Source organism: Taurulus bubalis (assembly GCF_910589615.1).
Source record: "Taurulus bubalis genome assembly, chromosome: 14".
Classification (NCBI taxonomy): Eukaryota; Metazoa; Chordata; class Actinopteri; order Perciformes; family Cottidae; genus Taurulus; species Taurulus bubalis.
Window position 1 is genome coordinate 20567631 of NC_136602.1, and position 25438 is coordinate 20593068.

At 42.0% G+C, this 25438-nt stretch overlaps 1 protein-coding gene across 1 annotated transcript; it reads right to left on the reverse strand.

The window, feature by feature from the left end:
* Nucleotides 1-1805: 1805 nt before the first annotated feature.
* blnk (B cell linker) lies at nt 1806-21384 on the reverse strand (the record flags this gene model as incomplete). Its single annotated transcript, XM_079230138.1, has 24 exons — nt 1806-2666; nt 3159-3314; nt 3440-3523; nt 3607-3662; nt 4081-4109; nt 4199-4274; nt 4578-4608; nt 4718-4733; nt 4844-4898; nt 5055-5106; nt 5191-5218; nt 5305-5361; nt 5464-5492; nt 5590-5615; nt 6754-6837; nt 6947-7007; nt 7149-7255; nt 7571-7688; nt 7769-7806; nt 9179-9228; nt 9683-9748; nt 12432-12478; nt 21003-21065; nt 21316-21384. 24 exons carry the CDS (start codon nt 21382-21384, stop codon nt 2550-2552), a joined length of 1515 nt encoding a protein of 504 aa, XP_079086264.1. The 3' UTR covers nt 1806-2549.
* Between the last annotated feature and the right edge of the window lie 4054 nt (nt 21385-25438).

Below are 25438 nucleotides of genomic sequence, written 5' to 3' on the forward strand. Positions count from 1 at the left end.
ATTTGCCATTTTAATCAAAGGGTTTTTCTCTTTTTGTTGTCTCTAAATATTGCTCCTTCCCCTTGCTACATCATTATTATATATAATATATATTTTTTACCTTCAATGGCCTAACTACGCCATCGTTTGATTTGTAATGAGTCTTTTCACCTTTTGTCTCGCAGGAGAGGTAAACTCTGATGTAATCCTCGTTCTCGCTGCAGAGCGCGGGGAACGGAGTGCCGCTGACTCCTCCCCGAATCTCCTCAGCAACATCCAACCGCCAGCCTCCGGCCATCAGTGGCAGCCGCTCCCGAAGCACCTGGAGAGGACCCTGAAGTTAGTCGCCATAAGTCCATCTCAGCCGGTGAAGCGTCCGGTGGGGGACCAGCCCGTCGTGGTGCTGAACCATCCAGACGCCTGCATCCCCGAGGTCGCCAGAATCATGGAGGTCATCAACCGGTACAGAGGGGAGGTGCAGAAGGTTGTGCTGTCGCGGAGAACTGCCAGCGCCCTCTCCAACGCGTGCGGTGAAGAGAGCGACCCGGCGGACTCTGTGGCGCACGCCAAAAGCGCCGTACAGGAGAGGTTCCTGTTGAAACTGAAACTTCGGCGGTTGAGCAGGAAGAAGTACGAAGTGGTCGACGCGGCCTCCCCCAGCAGGGAGGAGGCGGGGGATGCGGCCATGTTCCGCTGTTGGTTTTGCGGCAGGCTCTTCGCATGTCAGGAAAAGTGGACGGCCCATCGGCAGCGACATCTGATGGAGTGGAGAAAGCCAAACTGTGAAAACTCTTAATGTCATGCACACTGGATAAAAAAAGCAAACATACGTCTGGAAAATTACTTTTGCAATATGACAAAAGCTTAATGAAAACAGTCCTCTTTTTTTTTTTTTAAAGTCTTAAATCTGATTTGTTGGTTTGAGAAGAATCAAATCCTTGTGGCGCCTCCAGGAAGGTTCATTCTCAGGGTAAACATTTACCGATTGTCTCGCTGCCAGATGGAGGCGCTTGACAGAAACTCTTTGTACATTAGTGATTCTCTGTAAAGCCGCGAGGTTGTGGCGTCGATGCGTTTGTTCTTTTGTATCGTTTGTATTTTGTCTACGCAATTGCTTTATTTAAGGTGATTTCAGTACACTGTCATATGGAATATTTGATAGAACACTGTAATATGTATATTTGCCATACCATCTATTAATCAGTTTATGTACGGGTAGGCTCTACAGTGTGGGAGCTGTCGTATTTGTTTTGGATGCAGAGACCCACTCGGATATACCAAAAACTAAAAAAAACAAAGACAATAAGCTGTTTTTATTCAACATTTATTTATGACTCTTAAGTTTAGCCTTTATATGCTTTTTCTTTATGCTTTTTTTTTTTTTTTTCCCCTCCTTTGGACCACTGGAAGAATCAGTGTCATTGTAAAATAAATTAAAAATAATCTTTGTACAAACTCCAAATTATGTTAAAAGTAATAGTGTTATCTGTAAGAGGTATATTTTATCAAGCAGATATCCCTGAAGAAACAATTAATTTAAATAGAGAGAGGAAAAAAAGAAGTAAACCCGTGTTTTCTTTATGTCAATCAGGCCTCTGTGATCATGTTTTCTTGTTTTTTTTTCCTCAATAAGTTTCCTCTTTTGACTTGAAATGATAACGTTATCTTTTAATTGCACTATGAAAGGAGGATTTATATTTCCCATTACCTCACCTTTATCAGGCCCAAGCTTTTGACAATCTCTAACCAGTGTCCTACTGTAGCTCAACATTTCCTTATGCAGCCGGGATCCCGTCAGTATTCCCAGCAAGGGAACAGTGGCGTGTGCGTGTGCGTGTGCGTGCGTGTGCGTGCGTGCGTGTGTGTGCGTGCGTGTGTGTGTGTGTGTGTGTGCGTGCGTGCGTGCGTGTGTGTGTGCGTGTGTGCGTGTGTGCGCGTTAGTCAAGGACCATTGGAAATATTTAGTGCACGTGTCCTTGTTTCAGTAACTCGGTGTATATCTTTTTTCTCCAATTTGGATAGAGGTCCTGTAGTCCAGATAGAGGTACTGTACAAAATATTCCTGCAGAGTTGTCACCAAGTGCCTAGGAATTCTTGTTATGCAACAAAATGTGAGCGTGAGAGCATTACTTGTTGACCAGACCAATAAACGAACCAGTTTGTCGGTCCCTGGTGGTGTTTTTTGTGATGTGAGCTGGAGTCATACAACACAGGTGATGATGTTTTTTTTTATTAAAACAAAAATATACAACCTTGTATTTTTTGGCGCCCCCAACGTATTGCTGTCATAAACAAATATTCTACCTGCTTCTTTCCGCTACAGCAACGCTGTCTCCTTCCTTTGCATTCATTTCCACAAACTGTTTACTGACTGAGCATTACAAAAATAAAAAGAATACAACCAAATATAATAAAAAGTCATCTGCGTCAGGGCTACTTTGGTTCTGCATGGCCAGCAGTGCAGGCGGGGATCTCGACACTGGAGGGGGAGAGACGACGAGTCCTGTAAACAATAGTCTTGTCAGTAGCCGCAGCGGGTGCGGGTGTGCGGCGCTTTGGCGAGGACCAATCTAGGGCCTCGCGGGGAAGCGCAGCGTGGTGGCGTCCTTGGCGTTGCTCTGGCTGTCAATCAGCACCAGGGGAGTCCTCTGGTGGTTCTCGATGATGTGGCAGATGCTGCTGAAGTGCTGCGAAGAGAGAGGAGGAGCTTTTAAGTGTCCTTAAAATCAACAAAATTGGCTTCATGAATCATTTGTGTTTGCTCTAAATATTTTAAAGGAAGGAGGAGGAGGTCTTGTGACGCAGGTGATTATGTATGGCTATAAAAGTGTAATAAATGTGTAAAACAACTGAAGAAGAAGTGAATTAAAGTAATTGGCACAAAACTGCTAAATGTTCTCTCAATCCCACAATGCAATGTTTCACATTTACAGTGTTGGGTGTCCTTTGGTGTAGCTGTTGTCTCAGATGCCTTTCAGCCTGCACGTAAGCTTTCTAACTAACAACCATAATCCTAACAAACCCAGTATCCGCACTGGACTGAAAAAGCCCTGCAGCTCTTTTACTAAAGAGCAGCTAGATCAACACGCTGAGACATAAACTCTGCTCTTTCTGCAGTTGTTAGATACCCGAAGACGGTCCCAAAAAAAAACACAACCCCAAAACACCCTCTTCTGTACCTCCTCCCCCTTCTTCTCTCGGCCCAGAGCGTATTGCTGCGTTGCCGCGATGAAGCGGATAGGGATGTTGTACACCCGGCCGCTGTAGAACACCACCAGGGTGTAGGGCTGCTGTGCGTCCTGCCCGGAGCTCTTCCTCACCATGAACGCCCCGCCCTGAAACAGAGAGACACACTCGTGGTCACGGAACCCCCACGCAGGGGTTTTGTTGGTTACTGGGCGTTAAACCACCGACCCCCCCCCCCCCCCCCTCGTTTGGATGACAGCCGTACGGCTCTCACCCTGTTGGAACGACACAAGGCGTCATCGGCAGTCTTGCGGTCACATGCCCCGGCGTACCAGGGCTTCTTATCGATGTTAGCGTCCTGAAATGACAGTAAACGGAGAGGAGGACTTGTTGCGTGAATGTGGCTCGTTGGGTTGTTTGTTCTGCTTTACGAGAGCACACCTTGTCTTGGTCTGTTGACCCGTTCTCAGCAGAGACGCTTCCTCTGTCAGCTGGCCCTGGGACAGCAAGGGACACACACTTTACTAATGTGTGTGAGTGTGTGTGTGTGTGTGTGTGTGTGTGGAGTTCTTATGGAAGTCCATTTCTGCCACTGTTATGAAAACATGTAGATCCTATAAATCATAATTCTGAGATAGTATCTCATACTTACTATCTCATAATTTTGAGATACTGTCTCATCATTTTGACTCACTATGTCATAATTATGACTTACAGGATCTTAATCTTTTCTTCCCCATGGCTTCGCTGCTCTGCTTTGTTACGCCCCCTCAGTCAGCATCTCATAATTATGAGATAATAAGTCATAATTATGAGATGCTAAGTCATTATAATGACTCACAGGGTCTTTATTGTTTCATCACAGAAGAATGGGCTTCCATAGATTCCATAGACTCGAGCAGGAGCTGTACTCACTGGGAGGGGTCAGCTGTGGAAAAGGAATCCTGCAAGAGAAACCACAAACAGAGGCGATTAAAGGCTATTTTTTCCTTGGTCCATTTCACCCACCTCACAAACTGCACGCGCATTTTACTTTGGCCGTTTAATGTCCAGTGTGAAAGCTTTCGGCGGGGGCTTCTGGTCGATCCGCATCGCCGGCAGCGTGCGGCCTGTGGAGATCCAGACAGATGGTGATCAGGCTGCGGTCGACACATCCCACAAATGAAATGTTTTTTTTTGTTGCACATTTGCTTTATCTGTATTCCCTTTCAACCGGAAGAGTTTAAATGCAGGACGTCTATAATGACTTGTACGTTAGGTTGTCGTGTATGTGCAGCCTGGGTTCAGAATTAGATCATTATTGGACACTAAAAGCAAATCTGGATTTGCAGCGCTAATTTCCCAACGTTTAATAAATGCTCTGGTGTGACTAATAGTAATGAGTGCACACATTTGAATTAATGTAAACTTACTCTCAAATTCCCTAGGTTTGAATTCTGGCCTCTGTAAAAAACAACAACAACAACACATTTCATTATTTCCACTGTCATAAATATAAGCATGTTGACAGATATTAAAGACAAGTATTCGTTGTATTCAGAGCGCTTCCTACCGGTGGTTTTGGTGACCTGCCGGGAGAAAAAGAAAAGAAAGAGAAGATCAGACATTCAGTTATTCCCTTCTTTAAGCTTTACACAGATGTATAATTAGAAAACATATTTGGTCGAGCGATGCTTACACTTTGGGCAAAGGTTTTGGTAGAGAAGGGCCTTCTGCACGTTTATCACTGGAACCTAGAGGAGCACACAAGGACAAGTGATCCACCAGTTATTGGGACCAGCTTTGGCAGGTCACATCTTGCTGTTGTCCAGTCACAGTAGTTAAATGCATCTTTCTGGCTGTCCTCTAGATGGCGTAACATGCTAGGAGGCCTTTGATTTCATACTCACGGTCCTCTGGATCACACACTTCATATTCATCTTCATCCGAAGGTTCCCGGACCTGGAAAAATTCACAATAGCAATGAGTCCGCGTCGTCCTAACCGTGCATCACAAATGCGAATCTCTGCAAAACTCGGCACTTACAGCAGTGGGAGATCTCCTTGTGTTCAATCTAAAGAAAGAAACGCGGCTCATCGTTAGTGTGGTTGAGTGGGAAAGCAGTGCAACGACTTGACAGCGGACAGAGGGCGGCACTACCTGGGGCTGGGCATCGGTGGCAGAGAATGTGACTTTGTTGTGGGGCTTGGACACAGTCTGCAAGGGAACAATTGGTCTCAGACTGCAGGCGAAAAGGATTTTCTACCAAATACTGTCTTTTGTACTGTACATCTATGCATTTAAAAGTCTCCCACTGACCTGCTTGCTGGAAGAGATAATGAGTTTCCCTGCAAAAGAGACGCCATTAAACGAAAAACCACGATGAGTTCCACAAGTAAATGCACTTTGAAAAATACTTGAAATGGCGATGACTTAAAAGCCTACCTTTTTTTCAGGAACTTCATAAAAGTCTGAAAAGCAACCAAAGCCAGAATTAGACACACTGCAGAGGCACAAAGGCCTCGGGTTTTCTCTTTTTTCTTTTCATTGTTTTCATTGCTTCAAACATGTCTTCAGCATGCAGCAGAATCTGCCCTTGGGCGTTTCTTTGTGTGTGTGTGTGTGTGTGTGTGTGTGTGTGTGTGTGTGTGTGTGTGTGTGTGTGTGTGTGTGTGTGTGTGGGCTAACTGCTTTCGTCTGTCTCTCATTGTAGTGTATTTTCAAAGACCTTTCATGCATAGGCCTGTAATCTGTTCATTCATTATTGCAGACGCAATGGAGGACCTCTTTTTTTCAGCCATACTGGTAACATGACAGAGTTAGTTGGGCCAACAACTAAACGTTAAATATTTTTAGGCAACCACAATGTTACAATTTACTTTGATGAAGTGAAAACACTCTGTGAAAAATTAAAGTGGAGAGACGAAAACACTCACAACTCCCAGACGTGGTAGCGACCTGTCAATCCCAAGGCAGCCCCGCCTTAAAATGGTCTATTTGACTCTAAATGGGCCCTCAGTTACTAAATGAACATCATGCTGTATTGAAGAAGACTTGAAACTAAAGATTAAGACCATAAACTAAATAAATCAATAGAGAAGTAGAGTCATTTTCTCATAGATTTCTATACAATTGGACATCTTTTGTCAACCAGAGGAGTCGCCCCCCGGCTGACCAGTAGAAAGAATGCAACTTTAAGGCGTATTCACGTTGGCTTCACTTTAACCTGCAAGACTAATTACTTTTCCATCAACCTCAGCTGTACTTAATTTTTAGTGCTAGTTAGCTAATGTTAGCATGCTAAAACTCACAGAGCGTGGCCACTATCCACTAACTAAATCTCTTTTCAGAAAAACTGTCTTGTTTTAAAGCTACGGACATTTTTTATATATATTTTTATTAATCAAATTCATGTCTTATTCTAACATCACCACGCTTGGAGGTACATGGTCAAATTGGCAACTGATTAAATGTAGTCATCACTGCACATCCTGGACAGTTTCTCCTTGTGTTACAGTACATTTTCAGAGGGGTGCATTTCACACAGAGAGTCGCGATGAGTGCACGTTATCAGGACCAATAGAATGGTGCCGAGGTTTCTGTACCTACCGGGACTGGGTGGATGCTCTGGTAAAGGTGTGTGCAACATGGGACGCTCCCTCCCTGCTCTGACCCCACCATGCATCACAGGAGCTGTGTAGAGGCATGAAGATTTTCATCATTATCACTATATTTATAAGTTTCCTTTTCATATCCTCTAATCAAAAACTCTGCCTCCTCTCTATTCCGGTATGTATCTTACTGGAGGACGGATTCCCTGCTGGCTCCACGTAGTTGTCGTCATCGGGATTGATGTAGTCCTCCTGCAAAGCGACACATTGTGAAAACAAGGTCAACCGTACGTGGTCATCGTAAGGTATTTAGCAATGCACCGGATATGGCGAAATTCTCTGTGGGAGAGTTTTTTGCGAGCTATGTGTGAGGTATAGGGGAAGTTGCTTTACTTCATCGCTCTCCTGCTGGGTGGGTTCGGGGGGTAGTTGCTTGGAGTCTTTGCCCGGGCGGAGGGGCTTCCTGGGTGGCCGGCAGGGCCGCTCACAGCGGCGGTCGTCTAGAAAGGAGAAGCAGAAGCAGAAACAGGGCGTCAGCATTTGCATGAAGCTCCATTCTGAAGACCCCCCCCACCCCCCCGTGTATTGTGGCTTTGGCCCTATGGTGCCAAGATGGCAAGCGGAGAGCGATGCAACTCCAGCTGGAGGAGAGACTCATCGCTGTAAAGGAGAAGTTGTTGAAGAACAGAAACTGTGTGCGAAAAAAGGAGTTTTGAATTCCACCACGAGGAGAGGAAGAGTTTCGGTAGCTATTCGTGGTGGAAAAAGAAGTGCAGATATAAACAGTTCTTCCCCGTCGGGAGACCGTTACCGACCGAGATACTCCCCCCTCGAGATGGAGGCGGAGAGAGTCGTGGTGGGGGTCCTGTGGCTGGGAGGAGGCTCGTAGCTGTCGTCCTGGTCCTCGCGGGGATCCTCATACGTGTCGTTATCCTGGGAACAACATGTTTGTCATGGCGCCAGGCAAAAACAACACTTTAAATTACCCACCAATCACGGATGCCTTAACTTACGTAGTCCGGATCAGACAGTTCATCATCTTGCCTGTCATCTGTGAACATTTAAAAGGGATTTTCTTTACAACAAGGGAGAAATGTGAAAAGCAAATTATGCATTTTGTTAAACCCAGCATTAAACACAAGCATTAAATTCCCCTGAGCAGGTGTCAGAGCACATTCTCTAATTTTAGAGCCCACGGTTGAGGGACCAGCGGAGCGCATCTCCTCACCTCTTGAACTATTGAATAATCTCTCCACAAGTGACATAATTATTGATGTTTTTTTTCTTCGCAGTTTGAGCACGATCGTCACGTAATTTAGTGCAGTGTGCTTCTCAAAACAACATCTGGAAACAGGTGTGATGGGGCCTACTTGTTCCCTGAAGTTCACTTGCAGTGTTTAACATTTATATATATATATATATATATATATATATATATATATATATATATATATATATATATATATATATATATATATATATGTATACTGTATATATACAGTAGATATGTCTGGATATTTCATGAGAATGGAGACATCTGCTGTACTTACAAATTTAGCATTTCAATATTTTACTTAATACATCTACTCCACTACACGGCAAAAGGAAATATGCTGCTTTTTCACACACTGTTCTGACTTCGATCTACTAGTTGTGCAAGTTTTGCTTGAAAAACACTTGATATTAATGTAATACACAGTATGTTATAATGTTCTACTCTGTATAAAACATTCTGCCCAACGGATGATTTAGCTTCGGGTCCTTTAACAGTTTTTTGTACTTAGTGCATTTGATCCGTGGACGTGGAAGTGTGACTGCACCGGGCATTTGTACGCTGTAATATCATGTGTTTGTGTGGGAGGAACATTAACATGCTCCTCAAACACATGTTGTGTTGCTGGTGTGCAATTATCAGATTGGGTTTTAGAAATCCAAACTTCTCTGCTCTCTCTCTCTTTTTCAAGCTCGCCTCATATGTTAACATATGTTATATGTGTCCGTTCCAGTGGATATTTAAAGATACCCTTCCCACACGAACATGATTCCAAAGGGGGACCAAATCCACGTTTTCGCTCTGCGTGAGAATACATCTCAGGATCAACCCTGGCCTCTTCTGTTGGATTTGGACACATTCAAGTGGGTGTTTTCTACAGCTACGCTACTTTGAGTATGAAATGTTCACTCGGTTTCCATCACGTTCCCTCGTGTCGGTGTGATGGGAGCACAGGGAGTGGATTCTGTACTAAAGCCCGTTACTTTGGAAAGGCACACTCGCGCGATCACAGTGACTCTTTCATCGTACACATCGGCATCTGAGCGTCATCACAGACGGCCTTGAACACAGATGGACGTCATTGTTATTATTATTATGTATAATGTTTTCGCACTGTCGTGGAAGCGTGCGACAGCATCCCAGTTCTTACCTCTGTTGTAATCTCTCGCAGGCACTTTTGGAAGCGGCTTGCTCTTCAGCCTGCCGTACAGAGAGACACTGACATCAGCAGCAGGCAATGAATGACTTCACAGGGTAAACGACACTTTGTCTCTGGGGGTAAAGAGACGTCCTAATTTGCACACACATACGTCCCGGGGGACACCTACGCTGTGAAAAGCGGTTGGCAGGACCGCTGTGCGCCTTTAGCAGACAAGGGCGAGAATCAGTGGGTTCTGCACTGCGTGTGTCACTACAGCATCTGTCCTTTGAGGGGACTAATTTTAGAGGAAAGGAAATCGAAACAGCCATCTGTTTACATTATTTGTGATCCGTGGGTCCGACTCTTACCCCGTCGGTTTGTGAAAGAGGAATTGACATTCTCTAAATATGCATACATGCGCTGCGCAGAGGCGTCGGCCGGACCTCTCAGGCATCTGGCTCGCGGAGTGCAAAGAGTGCAGCGAAGAAGAGTGTGAGATTTTCGGAGACTGACCTCCTCAGTTTGTTCAGCAAGCTGTCGTCGTTCTTCTTTATGTCTTGGACGATCTTCTGAAGCTGCCTGGAAAATACGATTTGTTATTCAGAAGTTATTATTTTTTGCCCAAGTTTGAACCCTTTCTTGAATGCGGGGGAAAGTTAACAGACGTTGAGACCATATTGCAAAAATGTAAGAAATTGTGGTTTACTTTTTGTCCAAATCAGCACATTAATACATACTCTTGGACAAAAAGTAAACCACAATTTCTTACATTTTCTGAAGAGCAAGCCGCTTCCAAAAGTGCCTGCGAGAGATTACACAGGTAAGAAATTGGACGCTGTCGCACGCTTCCACGACAGGGTTGACGCGTAGTGCCACAATTTCTTACCAATTGCTCTTTTAATTAATGCTTTTTATATTAAAAAGCATTAATTAGAAGAGCAATTGTGTCATTGCCACAAAATATCAGATAAAACCGAATTCCTTACCGAATCTTTGCCGTAGCAGGAGCAGCGAGTTTACTTAACGTATCCATATTCATGCTTAACATCTTTGATCTTGGGTCCTCTCCTGCATTAAGTGTGCGCTGCTGGAGTGTTTGCAGATGTGACTGTCACTGTCTACGAGTCACGTCTTTGTCATAGAGGGGAGGAGGGAGTTCAATTCTGACCATTCTCTGCAGGAGAAAAAAATCACTTCTCTTTTCCACTCCTCACCTCTCACAGACACACACGTACACACACACTCAACAATAGATTTCAAGATTTCAGTGAGCAAACCTGTTGCATCACATCTCTCCTGACCCTCTTCAATTCTACTTCCTTCCCATTTCAATTGCTGATAATAGCCACTGGTATACATATATCACCTGAATGAGATCCCTGGCTGAGGTCTTCAGATTAACATGGGCAACAGCTGGAGGCCTCAAAGCATCACGTTGACTGCGTCCACATTTTATACAGTCTGTGGTTTCAACAAAATTGCCTTTGCAGTCAACAACTTAGGTCCATGTTTACTTCCGTCAACTGATTTCATTCACATACACTTCAACAGGAAATTTAAAACTGTGAAATTGTTTGGTTGTGAGGTCAAAACCGTGTTGAAATCTTTTTTTGCTATTTAAATGTCTGTTTTACCTCTGATCACTGTCAACCTCAGCAGAAGAGGAGAAGAAACCAGGGAGCTGTATGTGGTCAGAAATGTGCTTTCAGAATTAAAGTTTGTATTTTGTAGGAACCAGCTGCACGATGAGAAAAGTCTTTAGACAGCCTTTAGTCTCCATTTGGTGTAGGGATTAATGTGAAAACCATTTGGGACACGTATGTACTGATGAGACATTTTAATTACTTTCACTTCACTACTTGTTTTCCAGTGAAGAAGTTTGGTTTATTCCTGGCTATGTGAGAGTAGAACATGTTGTGTACACAGTAGTAGTAAATAGTCACTTTTCCTACATTGTCTAAGAGAACAGGAGGATATTCACCCTGTTTGTTCTAATACCCATAATACCATTTAATATAGCACGACAGAAACATATTTAGTATGTCCCAAATGCCAAAAATGCCAGGATGTCCCGTGTATCTGGTCATATTTTGCAGTATGCAAGCTTGCATGTTTTATGGTAATTCTGACTCACAATCTTCTGCGTAAATGATATATGAGCAAGAGGCTCAAAGTTCAAGGTGCAATGTTATGAGGAAGTAGTGTGTCCCAATTGAATCTATACTGCGTGTAACTGAACATACTATGCAAGGGCAGCTGCAGTATGTACTAAAAACAATGATGTTACTTCCTGATTTAAGCGTTTGAATAACCACCTACAAAACAGGAACTCAAATAGAAAAGTATGGAAGCCCAGGATAGACAATATTCAAATTAGTTTATAGTTGGCGTAGTTGTGCAAGGTTTACAACAAAAGCTCCTTTCACTTTGCACCCTTAGTGCTGAAATGAAAATTATGAAATTGATTTTTGTTTTGTCTGTAGAAAAAAAAGGAAACCCCAACAAAATGACTTAGAAATAGAGCTACTTAATTTAATTCTAGTAGGTGGAGAAACGTCTTTGCAAGCTTAAAAATGAAAGCGTAAGGCCATAATTTGGGAATGATTTTAGCTTGTATTTACCCATAACTAGAAATAGATATTTTTCAAACACAAAGATGTCTCTTTTTATTTCATTTTTTAACTCATTTATTTACAGTTTAGTTTATTATTTCTATTAAATTATAATAGATAAAAGGGTTATAAAGGGGGTTCATACACACTTATTGCAAAACACGTTTTACATGCAGACTAAAGTGCACGTGTAGTCAGACATATGCACGTGCACACAATAACCCAGCTGTATGTACACAAGTACAAATAAACTGTCAGCGCACACACACACACACACACACACACACACACACACACACACACACACACACACACACACACACACACACACACACACACACACACACACACACACAGTGTAATTTTGTTTCTGAGGTATCCTCTTATTGTCATGTATGTAGGTTTTTAGGTTTTTATATATTATACAATACACTTTTCCCTCCAGTATGTCACTCAGAATTCATGCTTATAAATATAAATATTAATAATCTGACTATCACATGGGATATGAAGAGCATGCTGTGTTTTATTCCCTCAACAACAAGCGGAAGGGAGGTGAGAGAAAAATGGGAGGAGGTAGGAAAAGCCGAGAAGACAGGGAGGTGTTTGATTGAGGTGTGTGATGACAGCGGTGTAAAACTTTTACTTACGGTCGGCTGATGAGACTGAACTGGTTCATGTCACTGTCGGACAGGCTCTGTGGAAGCATCACACAAATCTAATTGTAAACGTGTGGTGACAAGTTGGGTGAAAATGACTCGATTGACTGCGATCTCCTGCCGCAGAGGCAATGTTTCAAATGTGTCACCTTGGCACCAAACACGCGCATGAGAGCATGTCAGTGTATGAAGGCCGCGCTACGAGAACATTGGTGTCGGCCGTGTGTCGCCTCTTGGCCAACAGCAGATGGCAGCACCTCACTAAGGGCCAATTCCACCCGCACAGTTTGGTTCTCTAAGGAAGCCCTTGTGATATTTTTTTTTAGGAAGAGGAAGCACCTTATTGGTACTTACCGTACGCACAGCATGGGAGCCGCAGGGTCAGATGACACACATTACATACTTGCATAACACAGAGAAGCATGTCGGTCGGATAATTGTCAATGTTGTTGGTTAGAAAACAAGACATCATGACACTCAAGGATGGGAGATTAAATTCAAATATCCTCTATTGGTGTGCTGAGTGTGGCTCGTTAATAGCGATCTGCAAACTGTTGAACAAGTCATGAAGGACACAGAGCTGACGACACAAAGGCCAAAAGCGATAAAGCAAAGCGATAAAATTAAGCTTTTTTTTGGGGTGCGCCGTTGCCTAGTTTCCATTTTGTGGATTAAAGCGGCTGACCTTCAAGTGAAGCGCTTGCTCCCGCGTCTAAAAACACACACCACCGTATTACACAATTTCATAAATCATCAAGCACTTAGAAAAGGTTTATCCGGCCGCCCGCTGCATTGGGATTTTGTGTTTGCATTTAATGTCGGCTCCGCACTGGGCCAATTGTGATTCGCAAATGAAAGGAAATGATTACCATAAAATATGCAACAAAATCCCGCTAAATTATGTATTCCCCTCCTCATTCATAATTCATCGCTCTGGGTCGTTACTCGCCCTGTCTCTTCTCTGCCTCATATTTGTCGTGACGCGATGACGATCCGGAGACAACAAATGTTTGTGAAAGTTCGGATATTTTCCGCGCTGGCGTCAAAAAAGAGCAAACAGAGAGAGAGGGGCTTGTGATGAGAGGCTAGCGTAAGAGGCGTGAGTCTAATACGGCTAATTTAGATATGAATAATGCACGAGTGGCCCTTTATCTGCAGAGTCTCATGTGGAACAAGTGTGGACTGTGAAGATGCCTACAGTGGATTAAATGGTAGTTTTTCAGAGATTTAATGATGCGGCTCACGTTACCTTGGTGTGCGAATGTGGGAAACGCGGGTGCACCAACAGGACGCATTACCTCGAGGAACGAGCGAAAGCCCGTTAAGCAGAGCTTGTGATTCAATCATTTGTAAATCAGAGAGTGAGATCGCTTAATATGAAAGGCTTTACCTCCTTCAAAGAACTGAACCTTGGCCCCGCAGACACACACACTTAATCGTCCCATTGGCTTACAGGAGAATATCGGTATAAAATCAGACTTAGCCTTTTGACACCGCATCTAATATCAAACAGGCGGCCCTGGTGGATAATCAGACACCGCTCCTACCTTGAATTATTTATAGGAGTGTCTGTGCTTGTTCAAATGAGACACAACAGCTCTACAAGCTGCAGCCACTCCTTTGGGCTGTGGACCAGGAGCCCTGCCTCAAAGCAGCGCTCAATGACAGCTCAAGTTTTTACACGTTTTTATAACGTGCAGACAGTCCAATTAGCATTTGTTCACGGAAACAACGCTCTCCACAGTCTAATCGTTTTTGAGCTTGAGTTCCTGCTTGCAGTGATGCGGCTTGTGTAAATAGCAATGTGTGCGAGTGCCAACTTTTAAGCTGAAGATTATTTGAATGAATGCTTTGTTGGTTCTGATATGAATTGTTTGCTATTTCTTTAAAGCCACCATATGTGAAATATTCAGCTATATGACATTGGCACCCCCTGGTGGTAGCAGGACTTCACATTTACCGTTAAGCTAGCAGCTCTGTGAGGCGCTCCATTCATTAGCATGTTCTAACAATGCTAGCATACTGTTTTATAGCAGGTACAATGTTTATCGTGTTCAACTAAACAGGTTTAGTCTGTCAACATGCTAACATGTGCTAATTAGCAGCTAAAGTACAGCTGAGGCTAGTAAAAATAGTTAGCAGATAACAAGAAAACTAAGTATTGTACAATTTACACATTTGACTTGCTAGAGCTGGATAGACAGTCAAGATGTTAGGATGGGAGTCATCCTTTGGGGACCATGAATCTTGATCACATTCTTCCTTCAAATCATTCAACTTGGTCATTGTACGTAAGCGTCAAACCATGACGCTCTACGTAACCCTCTAGCGTCAGTTTTGCACATGTCAGTGAGTCAGAGTGTCAACATACGCTCGATGCATGCATTAAATAAACTTCCAGTCTTCACAGGAAGTTAGGTTCAGGCAACAAAACACTTAGTTGGGTTTAGAAAAGAGCGTGGTTGACGTTAACTTAACTCACGTTACTTTAGTTTTGCATGTGACACAAACACTGTGACGCTTGTTATACTTCGTCAGTAGCTGTGCCTGCCAAGCCATGTCAAGTCTGTGCATCGTGAACACACGCTAAATGATCCCTAGCGCATTGATAACAGTCTGGCAAAATTAATTACATTTAGATTGTCAGGATTTTATCTTTTGTCAAAAAAGTACGCCATCAACTTAATTTAAAAAATCATGTAAAAATTCCACCCCCCTCCACTATATAATATATATATTTTGTTTCTCTTATCCTTTTAAAATCCAATCCCCCCCTAGATTGTTATATAATATATATATATATATATATATATATATATATATATATATATATATATATTGTTTTATGAAGAAAAAAAGAGCCCAAAACAGCTGTATTTGGACGCATTGAACACCATGAGTAATATACAAGTGAAATATATGGTTTGGTACATGAAAAAATTCAAATGTCACGGATGCACGCAAATGTGTGCAAATGTGCCCCAATGCAAATTCTTGAGACCTCGCCTGAATTTTCTTTGTACTAAACCCTCTTTAACGTTTTCCTGCTTCACTTTGTCAAAGTCAACCTTTGCAGAGAGAATGTTCACATATTGTGCTGGGATTTGGGTTAGAGTTAGACCTTACAGCTGGATCATTTCAAAGAAATAATCATCCTGAAAGAGGTTTTTTTCTAAGCGGACCTGAAACCTTTACATTTTTTTCTGTGTGTCATATTCATTTACTCTTAACGAGTAATATATAGACTGATATTTACACATCTGAACACATTCTCACATGTGTAACCTTTTATTGTAACCAAAATTATTCAAATAGCCCTAGTGGTTGCAGAGATACACCCTTTTTAGTTTGGGTATGCAATTTATTAGTATATAGTATATAGTTTTTAAAAGGCTATGTAACAAAATGGGACTACACACTGCATATTGTTGCGTACATACCCCTGTTCTACTATGACAATAGAACCTTGTCACCTTGTAACCTTGGATAAATCTTTGCTGTCAGACGTCTGTGCAGATGTTGGGTCAGCTGACCTAAGGCCCAAACAATAAATACGCTCTGAGTACAATAGTACCAAGTTTAAAGCACACAACCTGCAAAGTACACACATTGTGCAGCCCTTTCTTGGCAGTTCTGTCAGCGGGAAATCTCAGCCTCATCTGAAAACAGGCACATAAACGACCACTTCTTGTTCACATGTGGCTTGTCTTGTTCCGCTCGGAACGGCACGTGGAGGTGTTGACGCGTGGCACGTTCGTTAAAGCCTTCCTTCGAAATGAGCTTCATTTCACGATAGAGAGAACAGCTTCGCAGATACATGCCCACAAAATTAGCTTCGGTGCCTTCACACGGCAGCTGTGCAAAGTCTCACGGCTGTCGTTATGTGTGAGACTTTTCCTTTTCCACATGTTCACAAATCTACGCTGAATGATCCAAAATCACGGGTGGAACAGTTCTGGTTTTGTTTTTTTCACTCCTCTGAGGCAGTTTTCTTTATTACCCACTGCAAAATCCAGTAGGATATACAGTACATTAACACCTAATTTGAACCTTACATTTTGTTCTCTCTGTTTTTAACTACAGCCTGCATACATTTTACAAAGCACACACCATTTGTATCCCGACAACAAAGTCACCGTGTGATGCATCTTGCTGTCCTTTACCTTGAGCGGGCGGCTCACAAGGATGGAGGCTGACAGCTCTTTTGATCAACTACATGTCTCTTTTAACCCGTCTACCTGTGCGAGTGAACGTGGCATCAAAGAGATAGAGAACACCTTTATCCATGTACTGTCATTCCCATCCACACTGTAGTGAAGACACCCACCACTCAGACAGAACAATTTCTCCTCCGATGCTCATTCTTACTGCTCAATGAAGAGACCTTGTGGGCGGAATGTGATGCTGTGTGTGCAGCTCACATTTGTGTTGCCTACTCGCTTGTGCCCATTTTCTTAAGAATTGCAATGACCTTTGCTCTATCTACTGTATAACCGTCGCATGAATATGCAAAGGAAGCCAAAGGCGATGCTCAGCAGCAGCAGCACATTCGCTGGATGTCATTCAAAGCCCCCAGTACAGGCCCTCTGCCCTCAGACACATGCTGAGTTACTGATGAGTCAAACAGAACTTAGCATAAGAAGAAAAAAAAATCTTCCTCTTCTGCTTTGATTTAAGGTGACCAAAAGACAAACGTTTCTCCCTTTGAATAATGTAAAAACAGCCAATGACACACCAGCAATAAGTGTGCTAGAGTGTTATTAATTACCTCTTCCATGGCCATTTGTGGTTGTGCGGTCTGCTATTTATGGTAGTTTGATAGATTTTTCTCCCCACCAGCTAAGACCCGCCCCAGTCTGCCTCTGATTGGCTCGTACTTGTTGTCTCATTCACATATTTATATATTGCAGATGAACCGGATGTGGATGGTTGGTTAATGATTTCAACATGAACTATTTCATAAGGATGGCAGCTCTCTTGTATAGTGCTCTCATATATAATGACAATGTACTGATTAAATGTTGCAATCCACGTTGCATATATGGATGGAATGACATTACAGATCCTTTGGAGATTTTTAAACTTTGATGGTGTCACAATCAAAATGTAATGTCAACCGTGATCTTCATATAGCAAACAGATTAAGAAGAACATTTAAAATAAAAAAGGTTGCCTTATTGTTTGCAACACACGTTTTATAATAAAGCGGTTCTCGGAGTCAAAAAGTGTCAGTAAAAAAGTGTCAGTAAAAAAAATGTTTTGTTCCACTCTGATTCATAACTCAACCGGGATTGAACCTACACTAGAGCCGCACAGTTTACAGTTGCTGTTGTAAAATCCTCTTGCAACAGGAACTTGCATTCGACTGCCAGGGGCACCAGCATGGCAGTATGTCAAAAACAGAAGAGGAACTGGATAGTTCGAAAAAGCAATAACACTCATAACTGGAGAGGTAGAGAGTGCCAGCGACTGAACTCTGATATGAAGCATTTCGGAAACTGACAAACGCCTTTACAGTAATTAATTTAAGAGGTAAGATTGTCAATACAAAAATCTTTGGGGATGCAGAAGGCAGATTAATTATTAACACTGCTCTGTCTGACACAGATGATGAAGTGTGTGATAAGTAAGCACAAGGTACAATGACACACAAGGACAAAGAGACAAATCACTCTTTATGTACACAGAAGGCTTTCTTTACAGTATACTGGTCAGGTAGTCCATCAGCTAACTCACTGGCTCTAAAACATTTCCTGTAATGCTGTCCTTCAGAAGCCGTAAAAAATAAAAATAAAAGATGAAATAAAACAAATGCCCAAACCACCTCGCCAGCAAAAGCAATTTCATCTCCATCAATCATTAATCCTACTGTGGGAAACCACTAATAAAAAGAGCCAAATCGTATTTGATTTAAATAAAAAAAGGACCCAGGTTAGCAAGACAGCCTTGCTAGCATCGGAGCACTTTTGTTTGTTTATGTCCCCGCATGGTTCATAATCATGCAAATTTAGTTCCACTTTTCCGTCAATCGTCATCCTCCCTGCAGTAGCTCTATTCCGCCAAAAGGACTGCCCTCCTCCCAGTTTCAAAACCACTAGTTATTTGTAACTCACTGCAAATGTTGTTGCATTGACCTTTAATAATTTTGTCACAATAGTACCCCATTGAATACCAAGGCGTCTCCATCATTGCACAAACTCCTCAGCATGCTAACATGCTGATTGATGATTAAATGGTCAACTTCACCACGTTGTCCATCTTAAGAGACTTTACCCACCGGAGACGTGAGGAACAAACAAAACGAAAACGCTGAATACTCGCCTGTGAATATTGCGCATTAGAATCATCCATACCAGCAACATTGCGAATTTGCAACGATTACAACACTTTTTCAGTGAACGTATTGAAAATATTCTCGCACTACCAGGATCCTTTTGACCCAGAGCAGCGTGCGGTTAATTGTTGTATAGCCCAAGCTATGCTTGTAGACTGTATTTGATGTAGTTTTCGACAAATTGAAATGTTGTCCTGATGGCGGCGCTAGAGGAAACGTTAAGGGATCACCAAATTCATTAGGATTCATCACTGGATAATCAGAAATGTCCGCACACAGTTTTTCTCAACCTGCTGGAGGTTCTAAATGGGGACCATGAATATGTTCACATAATTTCAAGTGAAGTCAATTTATTTACATATTTCATGGAAATCCATCCAATTGTTGTTGGGCCATTTCAGTCTGGACTGAAGTGGTGGACCGAATGAGCAACATTGCCATAGAGCCACACCACTGGTATGGATCGGGAAAAAAAGAAAAGATGTCCACTCTGTCTCTTGTATTGGATGAATACTTTATAGGCCAATGCATATGAGATCATAAAGCCATTATATATAGTATGGATCCTCTGGGGACCATGGATATCTGCAGCAAATTTCACGGCAATCCAATGTCGTACAAAATGTCACTGCAATCTATTCGATAGTTGTTGATACATTCCACTCTGAACCATATATACCAACCTCACAGTGGCGCTAGAGGAGACGTCATGAGATCACATGATCTGGGGGACCATGAATGTACAACATGTAATGGCAATCCATCCAATAGTTGTTAAGATATTTCAGTCTAAAGCCCATCGTGATGGACATAGAGCCACGGCGCTAGCGAGGCGTAAAATCAAATACAGCGTACAAAAGGCCACACAACTGAGTGTTCGTCTCTGCAGCCTTAAAGCTGGTTAAATTGAAAGTGTGTGTAAAGCCAGCAGTGCAGCCGCGGTGAAATATTCCTTTCAATACGAGCGTGGGTTTACCTGCAGCTTAATGGAGCGCGGCTGTGCTGGTTGCTATAGCTGTGGGATCTATCAGTCAATACACATACGAAATGTATATGTATTTTTCAGATCTGCACTGGTAGCTTGGACATCAAAGCCCCTGCTCTGAAACATTAATCATTTTTACTCATAAATATCTACAGTGAGCATTTTTTTGGGGGATGCGGGGGGATAAGCCTCCGAGACAAAGGGCTAATATGATTCAATATTCTATTTAAAATGGAATCAACTCAGGGTTAGTGAATAATGAATAGAACAGCTTGATGCTCTCATTTGTTAGAAACAAGTGTTTATAAGTGGCCTCTAACAGGACACGTGAAGGAATGCTTCGACGGACATGCCAAGGTATTGCAGAGGTTTTATTATGGAGTCTCAAACTACTAAATATTAGGAAGTTACAAAACCCACACTCCAGTTATTTCACTGCATAAAATCCTCATTAGACAGCTTTCTACCCTCACTACTGAAGCAGATTTAATGATACTTACTTAATAAGTAGGGATCACAGCTTTATTATCCCCCGAGTCTCATTTCACAGTTCTTACTCTCTCCCACTGACACAGACATTCGGCTCTCATTGTGTCAGTGGGCCTTTCTAACCTGACTTCGGCACACAACGTGACAATGACGGACACGGTGAAACGAGGGCAATCTTTAAAGCAGAAGTTGCAGCTGACATACTGACTTCCAAATTAGGAGGGCTCCCGATTGCACCCTGTGTAGGAAGTATGACAAGCTGCTCGGTTTACACCAGACACGTTTCATATCCTGTATACTCTACTTTGGACATTCAATGTGCTGCAAGCATAGTTTAATAATTCATAGCGACATTCATACTTCAATGTATTAAAAAAATAGCAATTTGAAACGTTAAGGATTAAATATTTTAACAGGAAGAAACTAACTCCCTCAAACACATTTGACTTTGAAATGTTGTGAGGAGGTTACAAATGTTTGGCATTGTAAAATGGGCTTTTACCAAGTTTCTTAAAAAAAAAAAAAAAGGTGCAAAACTGACACAAATAGCTGGAGGGAAATGTAATCGGCTGTTTTTAATATCATAACTATAAGTGCTCGGGAGGATTTATCCAGTTTGATGTAATTGGAGCAAACTGAACACAACCGCAATCCAGATATGATCCAGAACGGATTAGTAGATTATGTAACAGCAGTAGCGACAGAACAAGCAGGAATTCAGGTGAAAGAAGGAACATGTGAGGGAATAACTCACCAGAAGTCTTTGGCCATTAATTCTCAGTCTGTTCACGATGTTGGTACATTCCTGCATTTTGTTCTGAGTGGCAATAAACACGTATTGGTTTACTGTTCTGAATTTACATTTAAATACACAAATGTCATCTTGTGCCACTACCTGTTTATTTTTACACTTGCTTCAGCTGTATATTTCTGAAGAGAAATACTCAAACATGATTCACATTAGCTAGACTGAACTACTGAACTTTTAAATGCTAAGTAAAAAGATCCATTAGCACGGGTTTTCTGATAGTTGTCTTATTTTGTCTCCTATTTTTTCTTGTACTCACCCTGCTCAAAAAGAAGGCTACTTGCGCCTGATCCCATCCCTCACACTCCTCTCTGGACGGCAGATTCATTTTTTGGCTCGACAGGGAACCTCTGAGCAGGAGTGTGCTTTTGGAAGTACAGTAATAGACTGACCCCTCACACAACGCGGCTCCAGCACACCAGAAGTACACGCAGGGAGGTCACTTCATTTAAACCAACACACACTCTCCGTCTCCCTCCTCTTCATCCAAAAGTAATGTGGCAATTCATGGCGTTTTTTTGAGAAATACAAATCTAAATCTGGGAACCCACAAAAAGGAAGCAGGGACTTCCTCAAAGTCATATATAAAAGTCTTGAGAAACCATTGTCATAATAGAGTGTGACTTGATTTTCACCGCTCGCTTCATTTACAGTCAAGCCAGAGTGAATTTATTTTCATTCCAAGGTGTAATCTTTTTTGAGTTCTGACTCCAAAGACGGGAAAGATTGCTGAAGTGGTAATGATAGCGGCACTGTCTTTAATGAGTCGTGTAGAGAAAAATCTCATCAAGCCAGGAAATAGGGTGTTTTTTTGTTTGTTTATTTTTGTAGCATCTCTCATACCAGAAATATGACTGTGGTTAGGCATCTCAGGAAGAACAGAGATCTAAATAAAATCTAAATATGATAAAAGATTTTTGGGGGTTCTATCAGACAATGAATTTGAGTCGTATAATGTTGAAAATAACAATTTTGATTTTTTGGATGTACCTGGCAGTACCAGGTCTCAGCCTGGTACTGCCAAAAAGTACCAGAGAAACAACAGAGAAGAAAGTTGTCTAACTTGTGATTTAAAGATGCTCAATACAAGTTTGGTAGCAGCTAACGTTACATTTCTTTTGGAGGCATGACATTGGCCACCATGGTCTGACGTTCACTTTCCTTTAAGCTAATTTTCACCTCAACTCTTGAGAAAATCATCCGAATTATTTTGCTCTTACACTTTGTTGTTACACTCTTTGTTCCCCAGCTAACGTTAACTGCTAACTCTGTCTGTCTTTAGCGCTAACAAAAGCACAACGGCTGGAGACACAGGCAAACAGCTCTGTCACTAAGTAACAAGACAATGTGTAATTTTAACACTTTCTTTTTAGCAGTATGCTAAGCTAACCTGTCGCCGGCGATAGCTACATTTACTTTATCGTACATCGTGTTTCTGCATTAAGTATGGAGCGAGAGCTCGGAGGGGATTAACTCCCATTACATTTTCACTACTTTGAATTTAGCAGCACCCAGCCACTGTTATTCGTGAGCTGAGAGGTGCTGGTATGCATATTTTTTTACTTTAGAGAGAGACAAGTGCTTTCCCCTGGTTCCAGTCTTAATCCTAAACTAACTACATGAGCTCATTTAATTCTCAGCAAAAGAAAATAACAGTTTTGCCCAACTTCAATGTTTTGGGAGATATGAATAGGGGCCTTTGTGGTCTGAAACAGTGTTTGTGAAAATCTTTTATTTAAATCTTAAACTCAAATAGAATTAGACTAGTCCCTTTTCTCGATGGAAGATTGCAATTACTTTATTTTTTACATTTTCCAATTATTTCCAGTAATAGTGTGCATGTGGTTGATCCTCTCATTACCCAGCAGCAAATTGAATCCTCCCTAGATAATGAGTACAAGCTTGAAATACAACCACGCACTTCCTTAACACGTGCAAAGTAATAAAGACCATCGCCCAATAAAGCAAAAGGAAACCATTACATCTTTTTATATCACTTTGTTTTGTTAGTGGGTTAGTCTGTTCAGGCTTGCCAGGAAGCATTCTTAACCTGAAATATTGATGAAACAAAACAACAACTCTTCAGCAGGAAAACTGGATAATAACACCAAACGTTACCTTCAGGCTGTGCTTTTCTCTGGTGAGAATTGATTTGAAAATACGTAATGCAGTAAGCCTGAAGGACCTGGCACGTCTTTATCTATCTCAAGTTCAATAAATCGATAGATGAGTTGGCTTGTTCTGCTGCCTTCACTCACCATAGTGTGTGTGTGTGTATGTATATATATAGGTATAGTGTGTGTGTGTATATATATATATATATATATATATATATATATATATACACACACACACTATACCTATATATATATATATATATATATATATATATATATATGTATGTTCTGTAGCTTGTTCAAGGTTTTCCATCAAATAGAAATATTTGATACAGTAAATGTCTTCAGTAGTGGAAAGAAGTATTTAGACCGTTACGTAGGTAAAGAACAGGAGTATTATATAGCCCACTCATGCAGTTTGGTAATACAGATAATACAGTATGATTATTACTGATGTAATAATGTAGAGGTAGTTTTTTTTTTATGTGGCAGTGGGTTCAGGGTTGAGCTGCTCTTTTCAGTGTTGGCTAGTTCATTCTACTGACTTTTTTAAAATCAGCATTGGAAATAACTTTGAATCTGAAACGAACCAGTAACTGTAGTGCTGTAAAATTTTCAATATTTCTCTCTTGAACAAGTGGAAAATAAAGTAACATGTAATGGTAATATTCAACCATATAAGTCAACTACCCTAAACATTGTACATAGATAGAACAATATTTGAGTTTGTCTCACAATTTCACTTGTGACATTGTGACTTTCTTAACCACATTGACCATGAAGTCGGCTGCCGTGCATCCTCTGATGAAAGTTGAATTAAGAAATTGGGTTCGTTGCTCATTGCGGCGATTGCTGCTGGCGGTTGAAGAGCCATTTGTCTTAGTGACGGTAGAATTTCATCTGTCTCAGTTTGAATGGGGGCCAGCACCCTCATATACAGTTGAGCGATTGGGGAAGGGGTAAATAATCAAACAATTAGTCATGCCTGGCCTGTGACACCCGTTAACCCTCAGAACCCCACGCTAATGAGAGCAGCCTAATACATTCTGTCTATAGTTGACAGAGGCAAGGTGTGCCTATTACTGTGAAGAAAGGAACAGAGGCTTTGTAATTGGAGTAGAATCAAGGCTGTAATGATTTCCCCTTCCCCCGCTTTTGCCTAAATCAACAAATCGTTCCTCTTTGGTCTACTGAAGCGGATGCAATATTGTAGATAATTACAGCCAAGTGACATTTAAACCTTTTCTCTCGCATTGTTGACCGCTGTAGCGGAGGAAATCAAAACAACACGAGACAATGGCTCATGTTGTAATTACCTCTTTGGAAAGAAAAAGGAATAGACAAGTTCAAAAACATTAAATCCATTTCCATGTTCCCGATCACTGCACATGCAGTTCTTTTTCGCCAGATAAATGTTCCTAATCATCAATGGTCTGCATATACAGTACATGTGTGTGTGTGTGTGTGTGTGTGTGTGTGTGTGTGTGTGTGTGTGTGTGTGTGTGTGTGTGTGTGTGTGTGTGTGTGTGTGTGCACAATGGCCGTGTGTGAGCATGTGGGATCTCGGGGGAAATGCCCACAAAGGTTTTCATTTTTAGGCAGAGAGCTAATTAAAGTGGTGGAGCAGATGGCGCAGACTCGGCCCGGACATAATGAGCCGGTGAGTGGCGAGACGAACCGGACATGGCAGGACAGCTGTGAGGGGTTTGCGAGGTGACTGGAATTCAGGCGTGTGTCCCAGGAGCTTCCCTCCGCTTCAGCCAAGAGACTGCAGTCACAACTGCACAGAAAACTTTTGAGCCACTTTTATTTATTTATTTATTTTGAAGAAGAACCGACTGCACCGGAGCGGGTGTTCAAACTTTGTGCTTGCAGAATAACTTTTGCTGGAAGTAAATACTGCCATGCCAACAGGGTGTCTTTCATTCGTCTTTCATCCGTCTTTCATCCGTCCTCAATCAGTCGATCTTTGGCAGGTGTTTTTTTTCGGTAAACACCAAATCCCTCAACACCTGTTGCCAGCTTTTCCTGTCTGCCAACTCTCACCAACCCTGCTCTAACTGACACACTGTTCCACAGTTGGGCAAATAACAAAACAGCTACAACTGTGAAATAAACAACTGTGGCTTTATCAAAAGTGTGTGTCTTTTTATCTGGATGGAAGTTAAGTGGCACACAACAACAACAACAGAATAAAAGGCTCAGAATAAAAGGCAGACATTCCTAGAGGTGCAGACGTACTTTGGGTAGCTCGCCTCAGAGGAG